This window comes from Rhopalosiphum maidis, chromosome 2 (genome assembly GCF_003676215.2).
Source record: "Rhopalosiphum maidis isolate BTI-1 chromosome 2, ASM367621v3, whole genome shotgun sequence".
In the NCBI taxonomy this organism is placed as follows: Eukaryota; Metazoa; Arthropoda; class Insecta; order Hemiptera; family Aphididae; genus Rhopalosiphum; species Rhopalosiphum maidis.
Window position 1 is genome coordinate 35,852,134 of NC_040878.1, and position 27,998 is coordinate 35,880,131.

Below are 27,998 nucleotides of genomic sequence, written 5' to 3' on the forward strand. Positions count from 1 at the left end.
GCGAGTTGCTACTTCCTTATACGTCCCGAACGATTTCGTTATCGACCGACCGCGATAATGATGTATAACAACAATAATTTTCATAATAACAATTATGCATTATGTGATATTTCTGGCGCAATCACATTAAACGCGTTTTGATATCGAAATATACATACAACTTAGACAAAAGTCAATAACGATTTATATTATATTATTTATCCAATAACAATATCATCCTACAATCGATCATAATATTATTAAATTATCCCCCACCCTATCTCGCGACTCGTCGTCCAGACCGCGTATAATGACTCGCGAGGCAAACCGTCTGCACAGTATATATAGTACTACTCCAAAATGCCTAAAGTCGTAACGCTCAAGCGTGTTTTGCTTTTTATCTTCTAAATTAAATTTTGTTCGCTGTATGATAAATTAGCTATATCTAATAATAATAATATGTGCTGTGTATGTTTGTGCGTTTACTAATTATTATTATTACCTACTACAACCCTCGAAGATATCTTCGACCATCGTACCAAGTAATCGGCGTTTACGAAACCGTTTTTTATTGATAGAAAAGAAAAATTCGATACGGTTATCAATTAAGCGATGCTCGGCTATAGTGCTGTCTGCACAGAATAAAAAACGGTCTCACATCGCACCGATCGAGTTACGTCGTTCGAGTAAATTTTAAATTTGGGGGCCCCGTTCAAAATGATCGTCTACAACTTGATCGGAGCTCTAACGTCCGATTCGAACACGTTGTGGGTGGCACTGCTCTCGCTCACGATCTTCGGTCTATACTTTTTGTACTCCGACAAATTGTCCAAAAATCGCGGACGACAGATTTCACTATTGCCATCGATCACAAAAAGCGAATGGGCTTCATTGAATGTGTCACTGAAACTCGCCAGTTTCGGGCCACGGGGTACGTACAGTAACATATCATTATATCTTATAATAACTATATATCATGCATGGATGTGTGATATTATGATGAGCCTTTATTAATTTTCATTTAAAAAAAATAAAATATCAACTATAGTATAACAATATAAAGTATATTATATAAGTATTGGTATATTACCACTCGTGAAATATATCTACGCGTAGCAATTACCTGCATCATTCTCATGTATCCCAATTTTTTATTTAAAAATGAATTTATTCAAATCCTAAATTTATGAATTTTTAACTCGGTTTATTTAAAAGTGTACTTATAATATTTAATATAAACATATTAAAAATATTAAAAATTAAAAACTACCTTTTTTCAGCAAGAACCGCCCTATTTATTATGAATTATTAAGGATATGATTTTGTTAAAAATATTCTTGAGACTATAAGTTACCTATTTTGGTGAAATAAGATTAACATGTCCATTATTCGTTATAATATGTTCAAAAAAATGAGGGCTATAATATGATTTTAAAACTACAGTAATTACTAATATTAATATTATCTATCAACATCTAATATATTTTTTTTAATTATTTGAGTACAATAAATACTAGTTTTAATATTTTATCTATTTTATATTCTTGTAAAACTATTATCGAGTCTATAGTCTAGACTTTAGAAACAACTTACAGCAAAAAGCATAGTTTATAATATTTGATAAAAAAAAATTGCATCACAACAGACACTCATTAAATAGTATGAAGAAAATCTAAGTTATTGAAAATAATATGGTCTTTTTAAGTAAAAAAAAGTTTAGTGTAATATTATTACACCGTAAACATAGATAGATGCTATCCCTAAACACTCACAACTTGCGTATATTTGTGTAATACAGCCACGACCTCGTGGATAACGTACTAGAACCTATTTTATAATTTTTTTTTAAAAAAAGAACTATGAAACTAAAACCCGAAAAATCATTAATGTATTTTGTTGGAACATTCAAAACACGATTGATTACTATCGTAACATTAAATGCGTTCGTTCGTAATGTTATAATTACATATAAATACCGAACAATAACGCGATTCGAGGACATGATGATATCAGATATAAAATAATAATAATATTATTATTTAACGTACACGGCGTTGAGTTTAGATAAAAACCCGACATAATTGTATTTCGAATGTATAGATACCGTGATCTATTTTACAGATATTTTGCCGTTTTTCGATAGCGTTATCAAAAAGTACGGGTCACTGATCCATTTGAAAATCATAGCACGTCATTATGTCATCATAAACGATCCAGACGATATAAAGGTATGTCGACGTAATGATATTATAATATTGATATACAGCTCTCTGATAACGCGGGGTTGCGACTCAAGATTGGGGTATCGCCCGTTTACGTCAAAAAAAAAAAATAATTCGATTTGGGTATAGCCCATCTAGGCTAAAAGAAAAAAATGTACCGACGTTTTTCGTACCGCCTATATGCATTTTATCTGTATTATGCAACGATTTAATATGATAATAATAGTCAATTAAATGTACGGCATATTTTTTAAAATTATATCTAATAGCTATAATACAAATTTAACTAAAACTACCAACAACTGAGAAACTTATCACACTCACGGACAGTTTGTACTATTACAGATGGTGACAATAATCAATATGACGAATATTACTCCAAATAGTTCAATAATTTAGTAAGGGTTTTTTTGTTTATGTATTATTTTACTGGATAACACCTAGAACACCTTATAAGTTTAGTTTTCATATCTTCTTTAATTATTGCAGAGTTATACGCAACTATTCATCACAGGTTAATTAATTATAATTATTGGCTATTTACAATTATACTTAACATTAAGCCTAAATAATGCATAAACGCACTAGAGATGATATAAATAATTTAATAAGTTAGTTTATTTTTTAAAGACAAAATGGAACCTAATTAACGTAAAAAACACAAAATAATAATAAAACAGTTTAAAAATAAAAACATATAACAAGGAAATAAATGTTATGTTTACTTAATTAATTAATCAGATTTTCAAAGTGTTCCTACCTGACTGCAAACAAGCTTGAGCTCTAAATGAAACACTTTATGTAATCCTTTGTGTAGACCGATATTGGATTCTAAGAAAACTAAGATAAAGACCATTAACAGCGTATAACTCTGCAATTATGGAAGATATGAAAACCAAACGTATAAGGTATTTTAGGTATTAGTCAGTAAAATAATAAATAAACCAAAAACCCGTACTAAATATTAAATTGTTTGGAGTATTAGGTACGAGATTTACTTTTAAAAATTTTAACTTTTGATAAAAAATGTTTACTTTTTTCAATCTAATAATAATAATTTGCATTTTGCATAATTTCTGGTTTGATTGCATAATATAATTAATATATAGGTTGATAGAATAATTAAATTGCTTAAAAAAAAAAAAAATCATGTTAAAATGTTGAAAAGTCTTGGAGAAACATAAAAAATACGTAGTAGGTTTGGTTTTGTTTAAAAAAAGTTAAATTGTCCATAACTTAAAAAAAAAAAAAGTTAGACTCCCTCTTAAAAGGGCATTTCTTCATCGTTTTAGGTATACTTTCGTATAACATCGGCCGGTCACTTCCCCCGGAACATATTGTATATCATAAAATAAACACTGGAAATCAACGTTTTTTAGAAATGATAAATTTCTGTTAACAATTTTGAATTTGAATATAAGCTTAAAAATCAATTAATTGTATTATAGTTTTATTATCATGCTATTTATATGCTTCGTGATTTTTTTTACGAACAATTCAATTTTATCTCATCTTGTAAAATATATTTCCGGATTTATTTTTACCGTACAAAGTGTCCATGATATGCAAATGAAAATAAATAACATAAAGTGTCCATTTACCGGTATAAATGTGCAAAACAAGTTAAATTTAACTATAATAAAAATATGGTTATTTATAAAAAAAATAAGTGTGATTAATTATTATTTAAAATAAAAATGTGTACTTTTTATTGACAATTGTTTTTAAAAATATATATTATTAATTATCGGGTTATTTAAAGAAAAAAATGTGTTCTATTAACTATTATTATAGTCTATAGTTTGAAAACAATTTGCATTATAAATTTATAATTATTGATACATATTTAATCAATTATTATCATGTAAAATCACTCTAGGTATAGTCATCGGAAAAAAGTACCTTTTTTACTTTGGCACTAATACGTGTACCCAAAATGAACAATTTTTTTTGGCGCAGATGTACGATTCTCCTGAACTGCGGTTATCAATTTGAAATAAACCAGTTACCTAATGCATAATATATAAAATAGTAGTTTTACGTTGTTGATTGTTGCGGGCGTGTGTGAAATGTATATGTACATATTGTAGGTACTACTATCAAGCGTACAGCACATTACGAAAGGTCCCGATTACGAGATGCTTGAACCATGGTTGAACAAAGGGCTACTAACCAGCACGGGTACGTAAATTATTATTTCAACAATCATATTATTGTTATACGCACACTTCCATCGTTATAATACTATTACATGTGCATAATTCTGTATCAAAAAAAAAAAAAAAAAACTTGAATTCGTAAAAGAAAAATATTCGATTATCGGTTTCTATCAATTACACCTAATTATTTATGAACGGTTATTATGACTAGTTTGTATTTGATATTTTAAATGTGTAAGATTTCAAAGATACATAAGCACGAGTTTCTTAATGTGTATTTTAAGTTTAAGTGTTGACAAAAATCATAAAATTACAAAAAATGTACAAATTATTTTCCATTTTAAATCTTATAAAATATTCAATTTTTTCATTCGGAGAATATTCTGAAAAATAATTATCCAATTTACTTATTTATTTATATTTGTGAGTTATTAGAGAAAAATAATTAAAATACATGGCATCGTAAAATATAGATATATCAATAAATTATATCCACAATTTATACTATATAATAAATTGTTATTGCAATCGTTTTACAGATCAAAAATGGCATTCTAGAAGAAAACTGCTAACAAACACTTTTCATTTTAAAATTTTGGAAACTTACGTTCCGTCGCTTAATAAGCATTCCCGTTCGTTAGTCAAAAATCTCATCAGCGCTTCAGACAATGGTAAATCTATAGCAGATATTGACTCCCACGTAACTCTCTGTGCTTTGGATATCGTATGTGGTAAGTCTTTTTTTTATCATTGACACGTGTTTCGAATATATCTCATGATTTGGTAATTCCAACAAGACTTATACAAAATTCCAAATTCTACATACAATAGTAAATTAAAATATTTTAACTCTAAAACATTATATCATAATAATTTTAAAATATTATAATACTTTCATTTTCTTATGTTTAATATATATGCAGAAACAATTATGGGTGTAAATTTACGTACTCAAGAGGGTAAATCGACAGATTACGTTAAAGCAATCAAAAAGTAAGTATATCATGCACTACACGGTTATGTCACATTAAGACGTTTCATTATAGTTTAGTTTTTAATCCTTGTTATTTCTGTAGTGTCAGTCACATACTGATCAAACGTATTTTTACGTTTTGGTATTGGAACGAAATTGTTTTCAACCTTAGTAACATCGGCAGAGAATTTCGTAAATCATTAAAGTTATTACACGATTTCACAGAAAATGTAATCATCACCACACATACTTTTTTAGTCGTAATATTATATATATTTTTACTATAGCGTTTTTTTAAAATATAATTTAGGTCATAAAGGAGAGACGAAAAATATTAGAAAACGTGGAACAAAAAAAAACTGATGGAAATGGTAAGACTATAATATTTCTGGTATATGAATCAATTAACATAAACCATCACAAGCAGGAAAGAAACAGATATATTCGTTTTTGGACCTTCTTGTCGGTGTTTCCAAAGAAAATCCTGGCACGATGACCGATAAAGATATACGAGAAGAAGTGGACACGTTTCTTTTCGAAGGACACGACACGTCTTCAATAGCTATTACTATGGCTATAATTCATTTGGGACTTGATCAAAACATACAGGTAAGTAAAATGCTAGCAAAAAAATATTATTAACGCATTCTATACTTTATTCGTCAACATATAATATATACTACGCTCAAAATGTAGTCATGTTCAATTCGGAACTAAATATTTTTGTTCAGTTTTCAATATAAAAAAAATACTTCAACGGATTTATATCATCACAATAAGCGATCGAATAAACCGTTTGAAATATATAATATTATTATTTTTACACATTTTTTTTTTATTTAAACGCCAAATGTCGACCCTCTAAGCCATATAAAATGCTTAATATTTATGCTCATGACAGCAGTTTTTTTTTTTTTTTTTAATCGGACTAACCACTTATTTTTTTTAATTCAATTTGTGATATCAAACAGAATTTGGTCAGAGATGAGCTGTACGAAATATTCGGCGACAGCGACCGAGACGCAACAATGGAAGACCTCAAAGCGATGACAAATTTAGAAAGAGTGATAAAAGAGACAATGCGACTTTATCCGAGCGTGACGGGTATCACGAGAACTCTCAAAGAGCCGCTCCGCCTTGGTATGTGTACAATATTATGTATAATTTAATTGAAAGAGTATGTAATTACATTCGTTATGCGTCGTGTTAAAGTACTGTTCGCGTACGATAAATCATTTTGTAATAATGTAATTTTACAGAAAAGTATACGATACCTTCTAAATCGGTTATGGTGGTCGTCCCTCATCTATTGCACCGCGACGAAAACATTTATCCCAATCCGGAAAAATTCGATCCTGACCGGTTTTTGCCGGATCAGTGCAACGGACGTCATCCTTACGCGTACATACCGTTCAGCGCCGGGCCAAGGAATTGCATAGGTACTTACAATCAAAACTGGTATTGTAAAGGGTTTTTTTATGATATTATCTAGTTCATAGTATACGAGCATCCGAAGTACAAAACCCTATTCAGACGTCAAATTAGGGATCATAAAATTGTGTATTATTTTTTGCATTATTCTGACTATAACAGTAGTTCTTTTGGAATTTTTTAACAGTTGTGTCAATAAGTATACAATAATCTTGGTATTTTTTATTTTTATTTACATCTAAATATGTTTTTTTTAATTTTGATTCTTGGTAAATTTTAAAACACAAACACTTTTAAACATCAACTACGATATATTCTTAATTTAATTTTGTATTTAAAAACAAAACCAATTTAAATTTTTATATATAATTTTTGGTCCATAATGGAACGTAAAATTAAAAACTAATCATTGTTTAAAATTGTTTTTTTCAAATTTTTTATAAGTTTATTTTTATTTTTGATCTATATTTGATATTATTTTTAAGTTATACTTTTAGATTTTTAAGTCGTAAAATAAATGTAGCTTTTAAATATTAGCAATTTCATAATAGATGAATGAATTTCGACTGATAATATATAAATATATATCATGAATATATGACAATTTTATATTAAAATTATATTTAAATATGTCACTGCGTCAGGTTATTGTAATACACTCTATATAGTATATATACAACGCTTTTCGGTTATCATAGAATCCATTTAGAATAAATGATTAATTTATATCACTTAATTACAGGCCAAAAATTTGCTATGTACCAAATGAAAACAGTTTTGTCCACGATCTTGAGGTACACGATCGTAGAGACGTTGGGAACGCAAAAAAGCATCGTCATCAGTACACAGTTGATAATGAGAGCGGATTACTTGCCAAGCGTGAAAATAACACCAATTTCCAACAAGAGTATCGCACGTCATATATTATGTTAACTATTAATTATATCATCATAATAATTTAATTTGGATGTAAATATCATGTACATACTATACATATATCGTACATAAAACACAGCATATTTTTCGTTTTCAATTTTAATTTAAACAGGCCATATAAGCCTCCACGACCAAATACATAATATAGGATAGTAATTGTCAGGAAATGTATTTTATTCAATAAGCCAAACAATCGTGGACATATGCTATAAGACTGTTTTAAAATTTGGCTATTGTTAATATTGAAAGATATATTGTTAATTTATGAAAGAATGTCGATAAATCGGGAATGCAGATATAATATATGATATGAAGTTTGTTTTAAAATAACATTTTCATTTTTTGATTAAAATATTTATAATTATACCTATACCTATAAATAAATGTAAATGTAAATGTGTATTTTCATAGGTCGTTTACAAATAAACCAATCTAGTAGTGATTGTAAATAATGTAAGATATTTTAAATATAAAGATTGGTCTCATTAATAATTATGACTATATGCACGCATAGTATTATGTATCGCTTGAGTTGAGGTAAATCATTACAAAACTAATGATTGGCAATAATTGAGTTGAACATTGATTCTTATTGAAGAAATCATTGAGAAACAATTAAAAATATGTTTTTACCAAACATACTATTTTCTTAAATAAATATTAAATTTAAATTTAAATTATTTCATGTTATTTTAAAATGTTTTCTTTCAAACTTCGTTTTTTTTTTTTAAACGTGTATTATTAACTATATATATTAATATATTATATTATGTATACTAACTATATTAGTGCTTTAACTCAGATTATTTTATTTTATTTCACAACTTAATAAAATATTTATAGTTTATTTCGTAATAATGTGTTATTTCTATTGCACGTAAAAACAAATCATTTCTTAGGTAAGTATAATAATTTAAGAGGGCAATAATGTGTTACTTATTGGTTATTAATTATAACTATTATCGTCGAGTCCCTTAGATTTATATTCCTTCATTGATTTTGTAATAAACATATGAATTAATAAAAATTAATATTATCGTTAATTTGATTTAAATCAACAACTTAAGAATGAAATTGTATTTTAAATATAATGTATAAATATCATAAGATTTCTTGTAACATAAAATTATTATTTTTCGCCATTTATCGTTTCATTGTATCGTTCAAAATGCAATATGATAAATGTGCAGGGTAGTATGCCTTTATCCATTTGATAATCCATTTTTTTATAGTTTAATACATATACGATTTTGTATACTCTATATCTCTATAAACTATTAGTATATTACATTATTAGGTACTAAATTTTATATTTTATATTTTTTTATTGACCATAATATTTCAAACTATTTCTTAATTTTCAAAATGTATTTAGCATACAAAAAACCATTTAAATTCATAATTAAATTATTAGGTATTTATATCAATTAATCAACAAATCAAACCAATCAATTAATTTTGCTTGTTAAAATTATAACTGTACATTGAGACGTTAAAAATGTTAATAATATATAATTAGATACAGGTAGCACCTAATAAATATTTGTAAAAATTAAAAATATTCTAATAATACTTTACAGCTGATTTTTTTTTATTTTATTTTTTTTTTTTTTACAATAAAATTATGTTTACGGATCCATTTTATATAAAATGAATAGTTATGATAATATTGTTGCAGATATTTTTAATTATGATATTTTGATGGGTGCATATTTATTTATATAACTACAGATTTCTAATATTGTTTTATGTTTCTTCAGGCTATACACATAGTATATTATATTTGATTTATTTCTTATTTTTTTGATGAAGTAATTATAACAATATTGTAGTTAACATGAATGGCATACACGCCATTTATTCAAATAAATAGTTTAGCAAAAGATTGAAAGAACTTTGTATCCTTATTAACTTTGTGGTGTTTATATTTTATACGAAATGCTTTTTGAATACATATAAATTAATTATTCTGTTTTAAATTTAACAAATTAACATAATTAATATTATAACCTTATAAGTTTCAACAGCGTCTAATTGTTGTAGTACTCATATATAGTAATTTGTTATAACGTAGTTGTATACGATTTTTAAGTTACGTTTTATTGTAATTTATTATAGGAACTATCATGGTCAATCATTGTCATTGTAGCCTATCAAAATTACAAATATTACACTATTATATCGTAGCTATAATCTCATGAATCTTTTGCAAAAATGTATTTTCATCTATTAAAAATCATTTAGAAAATCATTTTACGCGTTCTAAAGTTCATTTTTGACATTTTTCAGAAATATACTTATTTTCAAAATGTCTAGCATTATATAAGTTTTTCGTTTCTAAAAAGTTATAAAACTGAAATTGAACATAATTTTTTTAAAATTACATTATAGTAAGTAATATTACAGTATACGTAATACCATTACTTACTTTATAATATAATAATAGTAAAATGCGTAAAATTTATCAATTATCAAAAAAACGTACGCAGTTAAGATATTGTTATTACATTACGTGATATCTAATAATCGAACACGTCTTGTTAGCTTTTTATCATTAAATATTACCCGACATAACTCAATGAAAATTTTTTTTTCGAACTAAGTGAAATATTTGATATATATTTATTATGATTATTATTATTTCATTATTAAAAACACTACTATAAGAAAGATTATTTCTGTAGCTCAGAATTGTTTATGTTGGTATTGTAAAATATGTTAATGATTTTATTTACTATAAATACCTATTAGTATTTCAAAGAGTGTTTTTATTATCTGTAAACAATAATATTTCTGTGTTTTCCTTAATTGGATATCAAGTACAGCCAGTACAGGTTTCAACGCATTTAAAAAATGAATTTTTTTTTCAAATAATGTAGGAAATTTTGAATTAAATAAGACAAAAGTAAAAAAGCGAAATAAGACAGAAATAATAATTTTGGAATACTTTGATTCATATTTAAAAACATTAAATATATAATTCAACTACTTGAATTAAATTTTAGTTTCAGAATTTAGGAATCACAAAAATTATTGTTCTAAAACACGTTTTGTGATTTTGATATTGTGACGGTAATGTGTCTCCAATCCAAGTATGTTTATACAATATACAATATAATAGAAAGATTGATAATAGAAAGTTGAGATTTGTATTTTTATCTATACATATAGATACGTTTAGCGTTTCACTATAAGGTTATATTTTTATTTACTGATACATGGTATCTGCGGCTGTAATTGGTAACTCTTTATAACACTGAATTAATTCACAGTAATTATACTATTTTACAATTTCCCAGCCTATATTATATATGTATATATACATATATGAACTACTGAACCACTTCATAATTTTTGATACGTATTATTATTACTTAAATCTCTTTTTTCTTTGTCATTTTCTGTGAACTACATATACAGTTATATTTGGTTATCATTTAATCATTTAAAAATAAAGATTTGTTTTATATTAAAGATAAAAGTCGATAATAAAAATAATTATTATTATTTAACAAGTTGTGAATGAACTTAAAAGTAGAGTAATATTATAAATAAAATTAAATATGAGAAAACATTATTTTTAATGCTGAATAATTGTTGGTGTATCATAATGAAACTTGCCGTATACAATCATATTATTCGGATGATCCCAATACGATTTCCTCGTATTATTATTCATATATTCCAATAATAAATATTCATATACATTTTTTATACATATAACAGTGCTATTAATTGTATTTATGATCTTAACAAAAATAATACCTAGTATAGTGTTAATACTCATAGTGATTGAGTTTTAATTTTTTTTACTAACTTATTTTTCTAAAAAACTATACAATTATAATAATTAATAGTCAATACATAGGTACGAGAGTTAAATAAACGTTAAGTCATAAATTAGTAGTAAATAAAAAAATGTAATGCTTAACACGGAAAAAATATTTACTTAATTTATTCAAAAAAAAGTATGTTTATTTAATTACTACATGAGGCACATTTATGACTGCGTAACTTTCAAATATTTTAATAATAATTAAATATTCATTAAAAAAGCATTCTAATTTCATTCTCATTATTTCTTATTCTTGTACACTCGCTGTACATTGCGGTATAGACACACAATCTCCCCCCTCTCTAATTTGTTTATTTCGAAAAGAGGAACTCCAAGAATATTATATATGTATTAAGTATATACAATATTTATATTTGTGATGTACAAATTAAATCGTTAATTATAGGAACTTTGATATTTTGTTTAGTATAATCAAATCGAAATTTAAATTTAAAAAAAAATTGATATATTCATAATACATCTTTGAGCTTTAGAATAGGTATTAGTATTCCTAATTTTTTATTTATATTAAAAAAAAAAAAAAATGTTTTTATGTACTACATTTTATTATAGTTTTTAATAATTGTGATGGTTACACTGCATACTATTGCACGTAACAACGTATTAAGCAATTATTGGTTTACAAAAATATTTTGTTCAACTAATGATTATTAGAAGCAATTTTAAACTTTAATACATAGGTATTTAAGTAATAATAATATTTTAATTTAATATAAACTGGTGGCTGACCAATCTTCACTAAAAAGCAGTAATATTATTATATTAAATGTAAAGAAATAAACTGCTTCACAAAAAAGGGCACAAAATTGCTTAATGATAATTATTATAACCTAATCAATATAACTAATACAATATAATGGTCAGGTTCCAATCAATTTTCATATAAACAAATCGCAACATTTTTTTTCTGTTTTTTTCCAGTAAATGAATATTCCGCGAGAAAATCATTTATAAATAATTTTAACATGATTCTTTTCACAATATAGTTCTTACATTTTTCCCTCTAACATGTAATAATTAATTTATCTATAAATATAGTTAATTATAATTCTGTTTTACTTTTCTAACTATTTAAAATATAATAGGCTTACCAAAGCTTTTTTGAATTCTTTTTTTTTTCGACCATCGAATCGACTATAGATTTATATAGTGTAATATAGTGTACACAATAATAATACATATTTCAGATCTCTACTTTATCGGACACCCTTTTTTTGCGATTTTTTTTTTTTTTTGGACTTGTGTGGTTAGGTGTACTAAAAAAGATAGCTAGTTAAGTCAGAACTTGACGCAAATCATTAGTTTTTAAATTATAACATTTTAAAATTTGAGTAGTTTTACAATTTATTTAATAGCTAGTTTAATGTTTGGCTACAGGTAACGAAATGAGGTGCAATGGTCTCAAAGTTCGCAAGAGAGGCAGCTTCCCTTCTGACACACCCATGCGCACGACTATAAGTATATAGACATATAGTAATTTTAATTTTAATGGAATAATTAATTTTTAATATTATTTATATGCAATATTGTAAATATTTATTAAATATATTTTTGAATTATTTATTAAATCACTATTAACTAGCATTAATATATATTTATTTTTAATCATTGTTAAATATTTAATATATTTTATTGAATTCAATGTATTTAATAGCTAGTCATCATTTTACATTTACCTAATACGTATTAAATACATTTAAATTATTATTATTTATTAAATAATGAACAACAAATATTAGTTTTTAAATTTTAAATATTTAATATTGTTGTGGAAATATTTAAAATTAAATATTTATCAACTTTTATCAATGAAAATTGTTACTTGGGTTATTTTATAACAACACTTTTTGTACACACAGATTTCCTGCACGTTATAATAATTATACGTCACACGAATTACTAGTATATTATAATGTATTTTTATTGAACAGCTGATTGTAAGAATCTGTAGATATCAGACTTAAAAATTATATCCAGTAAATAAAATATATTATATATGTTATTGTTTAAGATCTCGATTATTCACGATAATAGCAGGGGGGGAGGTCACACGAATAAATGAAAAACACGGTTAATCGAGACTTTTTATTTATTTATTTAACAATGTTATATACTTAATACATATGTGTGTAAATGGTCTTGTTATAAAGTTATGTCAGAGCTTAAAATACTAAATAATTTATCATTTATATTTTTTTTAACACTATTTATAATACAGATCGTAGAATGTTTTGATTAATTGTTATTATTTATCGTTTCGTAACCTATGTACAATACAATATTATGTGCTGCTTACATGCCTATTTTCTTTTGCTTTTAGTGCATACAAGTTTTCGGAAGAGGATACACGGTTAATCGCAAATACAGATAATCAAGTTTTCGAGGTTCTACTATATTGTAAATGTGTATTATTTATGTTAAAACATACACGTGAATTATGAACGAGGTCACCTCAAACTTAGTAAGTATAATTGTATACGGGTATGACGACAATGTCTTTTGCATGTGAAGTAAACAACTCACAACATTATCATGCAGATCAATCATAAATTAAACTTGAATGATATGATTTTAGAACTGAAACACAAACGATACAACTGTTACGAAAATAAAACAACGGAGGTCATAGCTAATCGGTGACTTAAAAGTGTACACAATAAAATATTTTTTTACCATTTCATTATTTTATACATATACATATATATATATATATATATATTGTAACATATATTTTTTATAAGTAAGAAAAAATATATGGGTTTTGAGAATTATAAGTTCTCAACTAGCACATAGACGTGACACGCGATCCTAAATACCACCAAAATTACATCATACTATTGCTTATTTGTCTCGATTCGATCACAACTTACTACAGCCGTTTTTGTGATTATATTGGGGAAATAGTTGAGAAACAGTACGTGAATTATTTATTTTTTAATTATTATTGTAAAATAATGCAAATTTTCGGTATTAATAGTTGCCACAATAATGCAAGACATGAATGTAATAGTGTAATACTGAAATAAAATATCTTAATTTTCAAAAACGGACACAAGTACTAGCTCGCGAAAAATATTCTATGAGAAATACAAAAAAACTAAATTGTTTAAGTTAGATCTAAAGAGACCACCATTTATTTTTTATAGACTGCAAATATTTTGAAGAACAAATTAAGTGATAATATGTGCTGGAAAATGAAGTATCCTTTAATTTACGTGATAGATGCGTTTTATTTCGAGAACTACTTCCTAATAATATTATATTATATATACTATCGATCAGCGCGTGGACGTGTTTTCTGCTACGTTACCCAGTCTGCGAGGCAAATATTATAACCAACTTTTGCATGGTGTCCTCTAGAGATTTGTATAATTTATATTTAAATAAAATCGTTGAAATGCAATAAAGGTGTTATTGTTATATTGTGTACTATAATACAATTCGTGATCTAATATAAAATTACAAATTTTAATTGATAAAATATAATATGCACTTATCGAAAACCTACATTTTATATTTATAAAATATCGGTATACATTAGGTATATAAGTTATTTTATCAGAACATAAAAATAAATAAATTATAATATAACACAAAACACGTTATATTAGATATGTACCTATATGGTTATACTTAAATAGGCCCAAAAAGCGGTGCATTCGAATTGCATGACAAGACAATAAACATATAAATTGAAATGCCCGAATTGCATGCCGTGTACCTACAAGTTTATCTTTATTTATAATGCACATGTGCACATCTTAAACTTTATTTTTGATTTTACTATTTTTTTTTAAAAAAACCGCATGGATATAGAAACTGATTAGTTTCTAGATTGAAATATTTTTATATTCGAGTAAACATTTTACTAAATTGGAGGAGATGACACTGTGAATATTAAATAAAACTATTGTATTTTAAGATAATCAAGTAAATGTATTTTATATTTTTACATGGTATTATTGGCATTTCATATAAATAATAAAAATTTAATAATAATAAAATTTGGTGTGGTTTTTTTGACAATATACAATATAGTATAAGTACATAATATATAATAATAAAATATGTCAATGTAGAAAATATATAATAATAATAGTAATAGCATTTTGTAAAACAGTTAATATTAAAAGGGGAATAGTTCAAAATTATTTATAAGGACCTAAATTACACTAAAAAATGATATTACAATATAATAATAAAATACGTATAATATTGTCTATGTTGAAATATTCAACATCAAATAATAGAAATTTGGAAAAGTATTATTTTATTTATTTTACTATCGGCAACGCCATATATTATGCCAAATTGTCTACATATTATTTAATTCTATTGATTTCATTATTTTTAAATTCCATCATCACTGAACTTATACATTTTTCTTTATCTAATATTAAGTGAAATTAGTGCAAAGACCGTGCGACGACTTCGTCTCTTACTTGGACGGGATGTTGCTTGAAATGTGTCATCGATAAGTTAGCTAATAAAAAATTCAAAAAAATCTGATTCAACTATTGATCTTAAAAACCCCGGTTAGGTTAAAGCGTTCTTGTAAGACTCACCAGAGAGAACTGAGAGATAGTTATTGATAATTTTCTCGATCGTACTTCAGACTGTCAACAAGCTATGATGGACAATCAAATAATATTATTTTTCATACATAAATCGGATGTTATACTGAAATTGTACATATCCTTTTTTGTCATTTTTTTAAAAATAAAATGTTTTTTTAGCTAATTTAAAAAAGCGTTCTTTTCAGGACACTATATATTTTAATTTATAAATAGAATAACAAAAAAATCTTATACTACTCGTTTTTTATTATTTAATAGTATTAATATATTTATTTAGTTTAGATCATTAAATAAACGTTAAATATAAATTATTTAAAATTTTATATTTTATTAGAGTTGAAAATAAACACAATACGTTATTAAATAAATCATTGTAATCAAAAAATATCATTTTTTTTAATGTAACTCATAACTTATATATCTACGAACAACCGAAGATACTTGAAATGTTTACCAAATTTTTATATTAGTATATTTCTTTATATGTCATGATAAAATTTTTAAAATAGTTTAATTTTTTTTTTTTTATCCATATTAAATAATACAATAGTCATTAAGTAAATTGAATAAATGTAAGAATTTTTGACACGGAGTTCACATGATGAGAGAAAATATCCACTGATATTACTTTACAGATAATACAATAATTAAAAATAACATTGACTATGCAGTAATCAGAGTTCAAATTTATAGATATTTTTTTATATATTATTTTGGGGCGGGGGTAGAATAAAAAGTATCTGGACCATTTCCTTCCTTTTTAGTATACATGTTGCATCTTGACTCTTTTTGAGTTTAATAAAAACAAATTTAACGTTTTGTCTTTTTTTTTTCTATAAATTTCAATATCAGTCCCGCGATAGCTGTTATTTGATACGTACACGTTGTACGCGCTACAGTAAATTAATTAACTCGCTAATTAATTTATAATTTTTTTTTTTATATTTTATTTCTTATTCCTATACTAATAGTTATCTGATAATATACGTTCAACTTCCAAATTAATTTTATGTGTAAAAAAAATAAAAATTAGTATTTCACTTATGTAAGTTTGTTACCTATACCCACGCTATCTCTTGTCTCTACATTCTTACTCTCGCTATATTTATATTAGTTTTAAAATGAAATAAATATCAATAAAAATCAAATCAATCGAGTCAGTCCGATTACTCAATCAAAATCGAAAAAAAAACACAACTGATAGGTATGTTTTGCCATTTTGGTCTGTTATGAAGACAAACAACAAAATAAATTACTCAAATCCAGATTTATATAGAATTAATTAATTCTTCTTAAAGACCAGAAATCAGAACATCAACATTTAAATGTTAACTCATCGAGATTAGACAAGTTGAACTTACAAATGTCCTTCATAAAGTAAATAAAAATTCTCAACCGCTAGTTTTTGTTAATTTGGAACCTATGACCAAATCTAAAGATATCTTTAAATTATCAGCTTTACTACAATAAAAATTGAAGAATTATATAAATCCATAGTAGATAATATGCTATTGCTTAAAATACCAAAAAATATGGTCGTACAAGGGATTATTGTTGCTATCATCCTCGCTGCGTACGTTGCGGAGCTGGTCATCAATTTTCAGTCTGCGACGACCCACCAAAATAGGCAATTTTTTCCGAAAACCATCCTATCAGCTACAAAGGTTGTTCAATTTTCAAACTTTTTTACTGTCACAGATGACATTATGGTTATTATACTTATACTAAACTCGGATTTGGTCTTTTAATGATGTATAAAGGTATACATAATATAATAACTATTATTATTGAGGTTCATTTTCAATTTTAAAAAATTCAGTTATAAGTTATAGCCATTGGGCAACATAAAATAATAGACCATTATGGATGCGATACAATATACATTATTAAGTCGGTATCGTGTGGATGACGAAACTTCATTTACGCCATTACTTTGAATTATAGTATAGTTAAAAGTACAAAATATTTTATACTGAGTGTTCTACTAATAAGAATATAATTTAATAACAACATACGCGAAAAAAAATAATATAATGTTATGCCCTCATAATTACTGTTTTTGTGTGCATGTGAAAAGTAACGATAATTTGTAATATTATGAAATACTATTGGTAGGAGAATTTTTAAATATATGTTTATTATACAATATACATACATGTAAAAGGAAATCACATAAGGGAAAAAATAACTATTTTTTTTTTTTTATAGTAATTTAATCGGTTTATCGTTTTGAAATCAAAAATGTATTTTAAAACAGGCGTATATAAAATTAAGTATACCATGCTTAAATAAACAGAGTGATTACTTTAAAACGCATCAATTAAAAATTTGAAATATTTACAACACGATGTTTTTTAACGTAACTTACATAATTCTTCGTGTTTTCTTTTGTTATGAGTAAGTTTATATTGTTTTTAAATTGCTTACTGAATTTAAATGATATTATTTTGTTTCCAAATCTAATGTCGGTATATATGATATACCGACAGTAATTGTGCTAACTGATAATAATAATGATTATTATATTGAACTGTTATTGTTTTTAGTTATTATGTCGCTTATAGAATAATAAGTAGGAACCCCGCTAATTTATGGATTTGAAGTGCGCTTCTCCAGTCGTCTTTAAACTTACATTTAAGAACGCTAAGTTCAAGAACAAAAACATAGAGTAATCGTATCACCGTTTGAGAACTTAAAAGTAAAACACATGAATAAATATAAATTAATCATTTCGTCTTAACGTGTCGTGTAAAAACAAAATATTATGTTACTATTATATGTTTTGTTTTAAAATTTAATTATGTACCTATACGATATTTTTTGAACTAAAAATAGAAGTAAAAATGAATAACAACAAATAAAATAATAAACAAAACAGAACAACGTTGAATTTTAACGCAACAACCATAAAAATAATAACAGCAGCAACATCGACAGCGGTAAAAATAATAAATTACGAATAAAGAAAAATATCACAAGAGTAGTATAATGTATGAGATCTTTCACACCATTTCTGCTATGTTTCAAAATTATCACCTTATACATATGAAGCTGACGGAGCAATCCACCATACGCATATAGCATATAATATTATTAATCTCCTTCTATTTAGGTTTACATTATAGTACACGACCTCGACGCTACGAAATCAGTTGGTCCGGTAAGACCGAAAGCGAAACTATTATATTTACAGTCAAAAATCCTCTCTGTCTCTCTTCAATACGCTTCGCCGTCGGCAGCAAGAGTGGGAGGAACGCCACAACCCAACGACGACAACATCAATCGTAGCCGACTATCGCAATCGGGTCTTTGAGTAATTTCGCATTCGCGTGCAGTGAACACATTTATTTACACGCGCGTAAGTCGCCGTCGTCGTTCTCTCCGATTTTCGCAAAAACCGTGGTTCGTGAAGCCCGCGAACGTTACACGGTTTGACGCCAGGCCGGAGACAACAATACCTGCACATCATGTTGGAACCCAACCTGTACAACATCGTGCTTATCCCGACGGCGATTTTGATATCGTGCGCGATATGGTCGCGACTCCGCAAGCCGCTGGAATACAGGCAGATCTCGTCGCATGTGCCGTCTGTCACGAAAAGCCTCTGGAGCGAGATGCTGTTTTCGTGCACCATAGCGATGAAACATCCTAAAGGTATGGACCAAAACATTCGGAAAGCGGATACTGTAATACATACCGACGATCATGATAATATTATGATGTTGTAATATATTATATGTTGTGATTGTGTATGATAATAGTGCCAGGCTGCCAATCCACGCTCGTCCCATTTTAACAATTAATAACGCACTTATTGACATAATATTTTGATTTTTAGAATTTTCTAGAAAAACATTAACGCCTACTAATTACCCACGTAGATTTGTTATTGGATATATTTTTTGTTTACAGTAATTTTTTTAGGAATGATTGTCATTGAAAATGTTGATGAATTCATAATTTGTACAGTCGAATATTTGAACGAGTATTTTGTTGAAATTTAATAACTTAAGGTGCTATAATGATAATAGTTTTTAACAATGGTTTTACATAAAATCGAAAATATTTAGTCTAGTACTTATACTATACTCAAACAATTTTCATACATTATACAATTTTAATAGATCATAATAATATTCAATTAATCATCATAGCCCAATATCTTCTATACTTATTACCCGTAGACTTTTATCTTTAGTACACAAATCCATTTCATAATATTATTTTTGATGTTATGCTTAAATACTCAAAAATTACACGAACTAATTTCGAATTAAATAAATAATAAATGAATAAATCTGAATTTTAAAAAAAAATAATAATAATCTACTTATCAACGTACATTAAAAAAAAATGTTGTATCGTAGACATTGTGTACTTCCGTCAGGCCCTACTTCAAGGACATACAACTCTAATTAATTCAAAATGTTGTTTTTAAGTAAACGTATAATTTCCAATAATAAAAACATTCATGAATACATAATTAAAAATATCGTCATGAGAATAGTTTGCGAATTACATTTTGTATAGGTATAATGATTTATTTAAGCACGTAAAACGATAGTTTTTTGTATTATTTAGAAAACTGTATTTATACATAAGTTCGAAATAGTTTAACAAATGATATGATCGTAAAATTAAATTTTAATCTAATGTTTTGTTTCAAATGTATTACTTTTGTTAAATAGCTATATTTTTAAAATATTGATGTATCTATATTAATATTGAAAATTGTACAGGATAAACATTGTTTCTTTTATCTAAATTTTAAATTATTTTTTTTTTAATTTCATTGAAAATCGTGTTTTTTATAATAACAACTAACCTTAAATTAACTGTAATTACTTTTGCATTTATTCCTACCAATTATTATTTTTATATGTAACGTACATCACTACTCTACTGATAAAATCTAGTCGGCAAAACAACTACTATATTGAATTATGTATATAAATAGGTATATACTTCTAGTAGTAATGACTTATGCATACCACACTTCCGGTAAATTGCGTATGTAATTGACACCAAGTCCATATTATATAATTAACTATTAAGTATAATATCGATATTCATGTGAGTTAAAAATTTAAATTAAACAGTACAACATTTTTTTGGAAAATTCAAAGATATTACGATATTTGTACCAATAGTAACTTATAGAATAAATTAAGTATGTAAAAATGAGTTTTTATTTAAATATTTTAAACAACTGAGAGTAGTTATTACTTCCCACTTTATAAAGTTTATAGAAATTCAAATAAAATACAATTATAATTTATAATAGAATAAATGACTCATTTTATATATTATTTGCAATATTTTTATACATAGCTATAAATCTACAGATCATAAATGTCTATACTAAATGATTCATTGTATTTACAATGTAAAATCTTTTTTTCTCTGGTGTTTTTTAAATTTCTATGATTATGAATAATTTAATTAAAATTAGAATTTATGAGTTAAATTAATTGTATACCAATATAGTATATATTATATTTCTGAATTATATCTCCGTTTCAATCATCATTTCAATATGATCAGACATTGTTTTGTTAGCTCCTAAATTATAATATTACAGCCTTTATAAAAACAGTTAAGGACATCTACCGATTCGTGCACATAATTTCACCTTGGACATAATTTACAGATAAAAAAGCCGAGGCATCAATTTTACAAAAAAAAAACAAAAAAAAAATAATGATAATTCGGCATTTTTGTCTCACATTTTTTTTATACGTATATTTGAACTTTTCTTGTTTACTCGAACGTTTTGGTTTGTTTTTAAAAGATTTTTTTATTATAAACCATTTGCTGTAGCGGCATGTTACGTTTTGACTATCATAATACACACTTCAAAGTTCACCATACTACATTTAAACGGGATTTGTCGATTTTGTTGCTTGCATTTATCAAATTATGATCGAATTATGAATGTACACATTTTTCATTTTTATGGATACATTTTGCTTGATCGGTTTGAAATCTAATCTATACTCGGGGGAGGTTGTTTTTTATTCTTTCAATAGCTTTCTTAAGCACAAGTGATACTATAAAAGAAATATTCATGAAATAAAATAAGAGATATAATTGTCACCGAGCGCCGTTCACAATGGCTTTTTCAATGCCTCGATTCCTCATTGTTTTCTAATTCACTATTACAACACAAATATTTTGTTGTGAATAATTGCATTTTTTATTCACATGGTTATGAACACTCATTTCAAATAAAATGGTTTAACTTCTATAGAATTAAAACAATAATATTGGTTTTATAAAATGAACTAATTTTTCTGTTATCATAATCGTTTTGGTCGAACTCAAACGGAACTAATAAAATATTATATGACTACAATCATAACAAAATTATATACATATTAAACATTATAGAAATTGTATCTATATTATAGATATTAGATAACCGGCACAAAATTGGATATACCTTTCTGTTTAGTTTTTAGTAAAAAATAGTTTTTTGTTTTTATATTTAATAATTTACTCTTTACTTTAACTAACAACCTTAGATTTATTGCCGTTCTTCAAGGAAATATTTGAAAACAACGGTCCAGTAGTTCATGCCAATATCACTGGACGGTCATATGTATTGCTAAATGATCCAGATGACATAAAAGTGAGTAAATTTGAATAATTCTATGTGACTTAGGAAGTGTAAACTGTATCACGGTTGTATAAAGTCCTTTGATTTTTATTTAGTGTGCTGATTCCTTCGCATGGATAATGTATTATTCGGCGTTAATTTGCGTCTAAAATGCATATTATTTAATAAATAAAAAATCAAATACTACCGATAAAATGTTCGAGGTTATCAATTTTTTATATATATATAATTATATTTAGTTAATTACATAAAAGACCCTGGCCACTAAACACCCTTATATAAAAACGTAACGCAAATTTATTTCCAATTATTTCACTTCCAGGAAATCCAACAAAAAAACTTAAGCTTTAACGATGGTCTTGAGATTTTTTAAGTTAGTATACTATTTACAATTTATTTTGTTAACACTTTTTAAACGTACTACTGAAGTGATAACGCCTTCTTCAATAAGCCAACAATGTAAACTATATAATTATTCTTTATAAATAATTTAATGTTTCAGATGTTATCTTTTCAACTAATCGAATCAAATATATAATGAACACATTAAAGAATGAATTTTCAATGTATATATAATTAACGGTTTATTTAAGTATTCATTACAAGGTTAAGAAAAAGATAAATACGAAAATATTTATGTAAAAAACTATTATAATTATAAAACCTAATCTAGCCTACCTGTAAATATTAATAATTTATAACTAGATCTCGTTCGTTAGTTAAATAATTATTTCTAGCTTAGTAATTTATTAATATTTAAATTTAAAAATAATGATTATTAGAAAGACATGTGTCATGTATATTATAATGGTCGAACAAAATAAGAAAAATTTAATAAGAAAATAGCCACTCGTTGTCAACAAAAGCTATAATATTAAAATAAAATTTTCAAAATAAATGAAAAATGAATTATAATAAATTCGATCAAAACTTAGTAACTTAATTTTGTTAACTCATATGCGTTTTTCTCCAAAATATCACGATAACTGTTTCAGCAAATGTTTTAATGTCTTTTAAATTACCTGAAATTTATCCTAAGTAAAATATGTAAATAACCATGTTTTTTGTTCAATAGATTGTATTATCCAGTTCACAGTACATAAAAAAGGGTCCTGAATATGAAATGTTGAAACCATGGCTAAACGATGGACTTTTATTAAGCTCAGGTATTCTTAATTTTTTTAATTAATAAGAAACAAAGTATACGCAATAAGATAGACTGGTTTACATAAAGCTAATGTTGAATATTTTTCTTTAGGTCTAAAATGGCAAAACCGTCGAAAGCTCCTAACCAACACTTTTCACTTTAAAACATTAGACATGTACAATCCTGCCGTCAATAAGCATGCAAAGGTATTTACAAAAAAGCTCTTGGACGCGTGTGCGGAAAATAAAGAAATTTCCATCGCGGAATACGTGACATTATGTTCATTAGACATAATCTGTGGTAATTTGTTAATCAATTTTATTAAAACTGTATGTGCGACATGCCGAGACATTTCACGGCTTGACTATCCCAATCAATTATATAAAGTACAATATGACCGGTTAGATACTTATTCAATGGTGATGCACACTCGTGTATTTTACAATTTTCTTTCAAAAATTCGAGTTGTGTTCAAAGAAATATTTTTTATTCTTACGAATAATAATATTATTATTAGTAGTAGTATTATTATTAATATTTATAAATATGTCTCTAAAAAATAAATAATTTATCACATTTTTAATCATTTTTAAGAACAAATAAAATAAATGTGTATACAAATTAAAAGTATACATAAAATAAGTTGTGAGCAATTCTCTTTATTAATTATCAAATCTACAATACTTTTGACTATTGTAAATTTTTCGTTTAAAATATAATTTGAAATAGGTACTCGGTAATTTTGCTTTAACGTGTTGGTTATTTATCTACTTATTATTCTTTTATTGATAAAGTTTACTCAACAATAATTTTAAATAGTCAAACTACCGATTATAATCTACAATTATATCACCGTTTTTATTAATTAGGCATTAATTTGTGCGTGTATAATATATATTTATCACGTTTATTTTTTAACACTATTTATTGTACTAATATTATGTACTTGATTATTTTCTTTATGTTTAAAAATATTATATTTATAAATTTCTAAACAGATATATTTTGAAACATCATTTTTTTCATACATTATTTAATTAGCAAATCAGGTGAATTGCGCCTATTCGAACACCAAAATTATATTTATAGTTTATGATTGATAAAAATAATAAGTCTTTAGATAAAAACATAAATTAAAGAAGAAAGGCTTAACCTTTAACTGTTGAATAAAAATAAAATACATCCCTAAATTAGACTAATCAATCGATCGATAAATCACACTATTTAATAATTAAATATATTTAAAATTTAATTATTTTATTTTCAAAATTCGGTAACTTTAATGCCTAATTATTAATTAGTATTTAATAATTAAGATGAAGTAACTAGTAATTACATCGTCTTAATAATTTAATTTATTATTTTAGAAACAATAATGGGTACTGAAATGAATGCTCAAAAAGGTAAATCGGTTCAATACGTCTATTCCATTAAAAGGTAAAAGATGAAAAATATTTTAATTTATATTTAAATTTTTTGCAATTAATTCTACAAAATATTAATTTATGATTATTGTTTTAAAGTGCTTGCAGGTCAGTGATTGATCGAATTTTCAAATTTTGGCTTTGGAATGATCTAATTTATAGAATAAGTGAAAGTGGTCGATCATTTTTTAAATCAATTAAAGTGTTACATGAATATACAGATAATGTTTGTATACTAAAATTTCTATATTTTTATACTTAGTAACCTTTTACTGTAATAACAGCAGCGCTTATTAGTTGACATTAGGGACCTCTATTTTACGTGTATTTGAGAACACGGATGCACGTGTTTTTATGAAAATGGTACTAAAATGCGTGTTATTAAAATACTCGTGTATTAAAAGTCCGTGCACAATAGCTCATAATCAATGGTGAATACAAGAATGGGCACGTACCCTGTGTGCCTCCATCCATTGTCATTTATAAAAACTAATATTTAAATCCTATAACTTTATTTTTTATATCTAAAACTTTTTTTCAATAAAATCTATTAATGTGTGATTTGTTACTAGCCTTACAGATTTTAAATATTACATGATCAATCTACATTTAAAACAAAATGTTCGATAAATACTACAAAACTAATAAATCAATTCTTTTAATTACCATTTACATTCATACATAATATGAATTATAAATGTTTTCGTTTGATTTTTCTTTGAATGTTAAAAGTTATAAACATTTTGTCCAGCTTTCTCACATACCTTATACTATTATGGGTTTTCCGTACTGGGTTTACCTATCTGTAAATACGAAATAACAATTTTCAAATGATAATAACTCAATCGATACATGTCAGAATAAGACGGCAATATTATTAATTTTATAAAAATGAAATTCTGGACCTTAATTAGACGGGTATATAAATGTTTAATACACGTGTAGACGATCTTTAAAAACACTTGTAATTAAATGCACGGGTGTTCGTATATTTTATTATTTAAGGTATTAACAACGTGTAACAATAAATATTAAATTTTAATAAATTAATTCGCTAAAATCTATTCGTTTGCGGAACATAAAGGGAGTACTATCTTCTCTACGTTATAAATAACTCAAAAATAGTCTACACGAAATCTATGTGTCATGGCAATGTTTGTGTTAATGGGGGTGACATATTGTGGTATTATAGAGTTGTGGTGCCACGTTTAAGATTATCAATCAACTTACCAATTACCATAATATTTGTATTTGACTACTTATAGGTCATCAAATGTAAACAATCGTTGTTAAAAAACTCCGGAAATCAAAAAATGCAACCTGAAAACAAGCCTGGTACGTACATACAAATTATAATTATCAATCCTCCTGTTTGATATTATTTTTCAATTTTATAACAGCGCATACATTTTTTTACTAATATTCGTTTAGAAAAAAAGCAAATAAAATCGTTTTTGGATTTACTTCTTGACGTTTTGAAAGAAAATCCGGATCAAATGACGATCAAAGACATTCGGGAAGAAGTAGATACGTTTCTTTTCGAGGGTCATGACACATCTTCCATAGCGATGACGATGACCATTTTATTGTTGGGAATGCACCAAGATATTCAGGTAAGATATGTATTTTTTTTCATACATAATTCTTAACTGTGCGTTGCATTTTTAATATAAAAACAGTAATTTTAAGGATCACGCTAGGGAAGAGCTACATAGTATATTTGGCGACTCCGACAGAGACGCTACAATGGAAGACTTAAACGCCATGAGATATTTAGATGCAATCATTAAAGAATCACTCCGACTGTATCCAAGTGTACCAAGTTTTACGAGAGAATTGGATACAACTTTACAGCTCAGTAAATATCTTATTTGAAATAAAATATTATTTTAGGAACAATTTTGACCATATAAAGTTTATACTATAAACTATGTATCTTAAAAATAATTTTAACGGGAAATAAGCATTTTCTTAAAAACATATAATAAATTCACGATGTTTTGTATTTTATATAATATTTATAAATTTATTTTATTTGTAATATTTTATTTATAGAGAACTATAGTATCCCTCCAATGACAACAGTGGTAATATTACCATACATTTTACACCGAAATGAAAACATTTATTCAAAACCTGAAGACTTTATTCCTGAAAGATTTTTAGACGAAGAAAATAAATCAAAATTTCTATTTGGATATATACCGTTCAGCGCAGGCGCAAGAAATTGCATTGGTAACTTAAATGTTTTTATTTCATACAATATTCAAGAGATAATACGATCATTGATCAAGTATATTTGTACAAATACGTAAAACGAAAATAATACTAAAAAATTATTCACTAATACTAACAGTTAAAAAAAAAAAAAAATCACGTTAAATTGTTAATCGGTTTAATCGGATATTGTTTTAGGACAAAAATATGCTATAAATCAAATGAAAACAGTAATATCGACAGTATTAAGAAATGCAAGAATTGTAGCATCGGGATGCAAAGAAGACATTAAAATCAGTATGCAATTACTTATCAGAATAGAGTCGCTTCCAAAAGTGACATTTCATAAACTTTAGTTAACATAATTTATAGAGCATTATATAATAAGTAATAATTTAACTTTTTTATTTTTTTTTTTTTTTTGTGACAAATTAATGGCCGTAGAAATTATTTGTAAA

General features: G+C 25.8%; 2 protein-coding genes across 2 annotated transcripts; both read left to right on the plus strand.

Annotated features, from left to right (window-relative positions):
• The first annotated feature begins 319 nt into the window (after positions 1 to 319).
• LOC113554854 (cytochrome P450 4C1-like) lies at positions 320 to 8,027 on the plus strand. Its single transcript, XM_026958921.1, has 11 exons — positions 320 to 910; positions 2,101 to 2,207; positions 4,292 to 4,382; positions 4,900 to 5,091; positions 5,284 to 5,353; positions 5,437 to 5,563; positions 5,644 to 5,704; positions 5,761 to 5,942; positions 6,305 to 6,473; positions 6,593 to 6,772; positions 7,507 to 8,027. The coding sequence occupies exons 1-11, from the start codon at positions 697 to 699 to the stop codon at positions 7,695 to 7,697; spliced, it is 1,584 nt and encodes a 527-aa protein (XP_026814722.1). The 5' UTR covers positions 320 to 696; the 3' UTR covers positions 7,698 to 8,027.
• Positions 8,028 to 19,402: 11,375 nt separating this feature from the next.
• On the plus strand, positions 19,403 to 27,992 carry LOC113554855 (cytochrome P450 4V2-like). Its single transcript, XM_026958922.1, has 11 exons — positions 19,403 to 19,787; positions 22,658 to 22,764; positions 23,828 to 23,918; positions 24,011 to 24,199; positions 25,267 to 25,336; positions 25,423 to 25,549; positions 26,589 to 26,658; positions 26,755 to 26,936; positions 27,013 to 27,181; positions 27,379 to 27,558; positions 27,739 to 27,992. The coding sequence occupies exons 1-11, from the start codon at positions 19,601 to 19,603 to the stop codon at positions 27,894 to 27,896; spliced, it is 1,530 nt and encodes a 509-aa protein (XP_026814723.1). The 5' UTR covers positions 19,403 to 19,600; the 3' UTR covers positions 27,897 to 27,992.
• The last annotated feature ends 6 nt before the right edge of the window (positions 27,993 to 27,998 follow it).

What these genes read in the sequence shown, in the direction of transcription:
- LOC113554854 (XM_026958921.1), top strand. Translation starts at nt 697, where the DNA reads ATGATCGTCTACAACTTGATCGGAGCTCTAACGTCCGATTCGAACACG. An exon ending in CGCCAGTTTCGGGCCACGGG is followed by an intron (nt 911 to 2,100) that starts GTACGTACAGTA and finishes TCTATTTTACAG; the next exon opens with ATATTTTGCCGTTTTTCGAT. An exon ending in ACGATCCAGACGATATAAAG is followed by an intron (nt 2,208 to 4,291) that starts GTATGTCGACGT and finishes TACATATTGTAG; the next exon opens with GTACTACTATCAAGCGTACA.
- LOC113554855 (XM_026958922.1), top strand. Translation starts at nt 19,601, where the DNA reads ATGTTGGAACCCAACCTGTACAACATCGTGCTTATCCCGACGGCGATT. An exon ending in TGGACTTTTATTAAGCTCAG is followed by an intron (nt 23,919 to 24,010) that starts GTATTCTTAATT and finishes ATTTTTCTTTAG; the next exon opens with GTCTAAAATGGCAAAACCGT. An exon ending in TACGTCTATTCCATTAAAAG is followed by an intron (nt 25,337 to 25,422) that starts GTAAAAGATGAA and finishes ATTGTTTTAAAG; the next exon opens with TGCTTGCAGGTCAGTGATTG.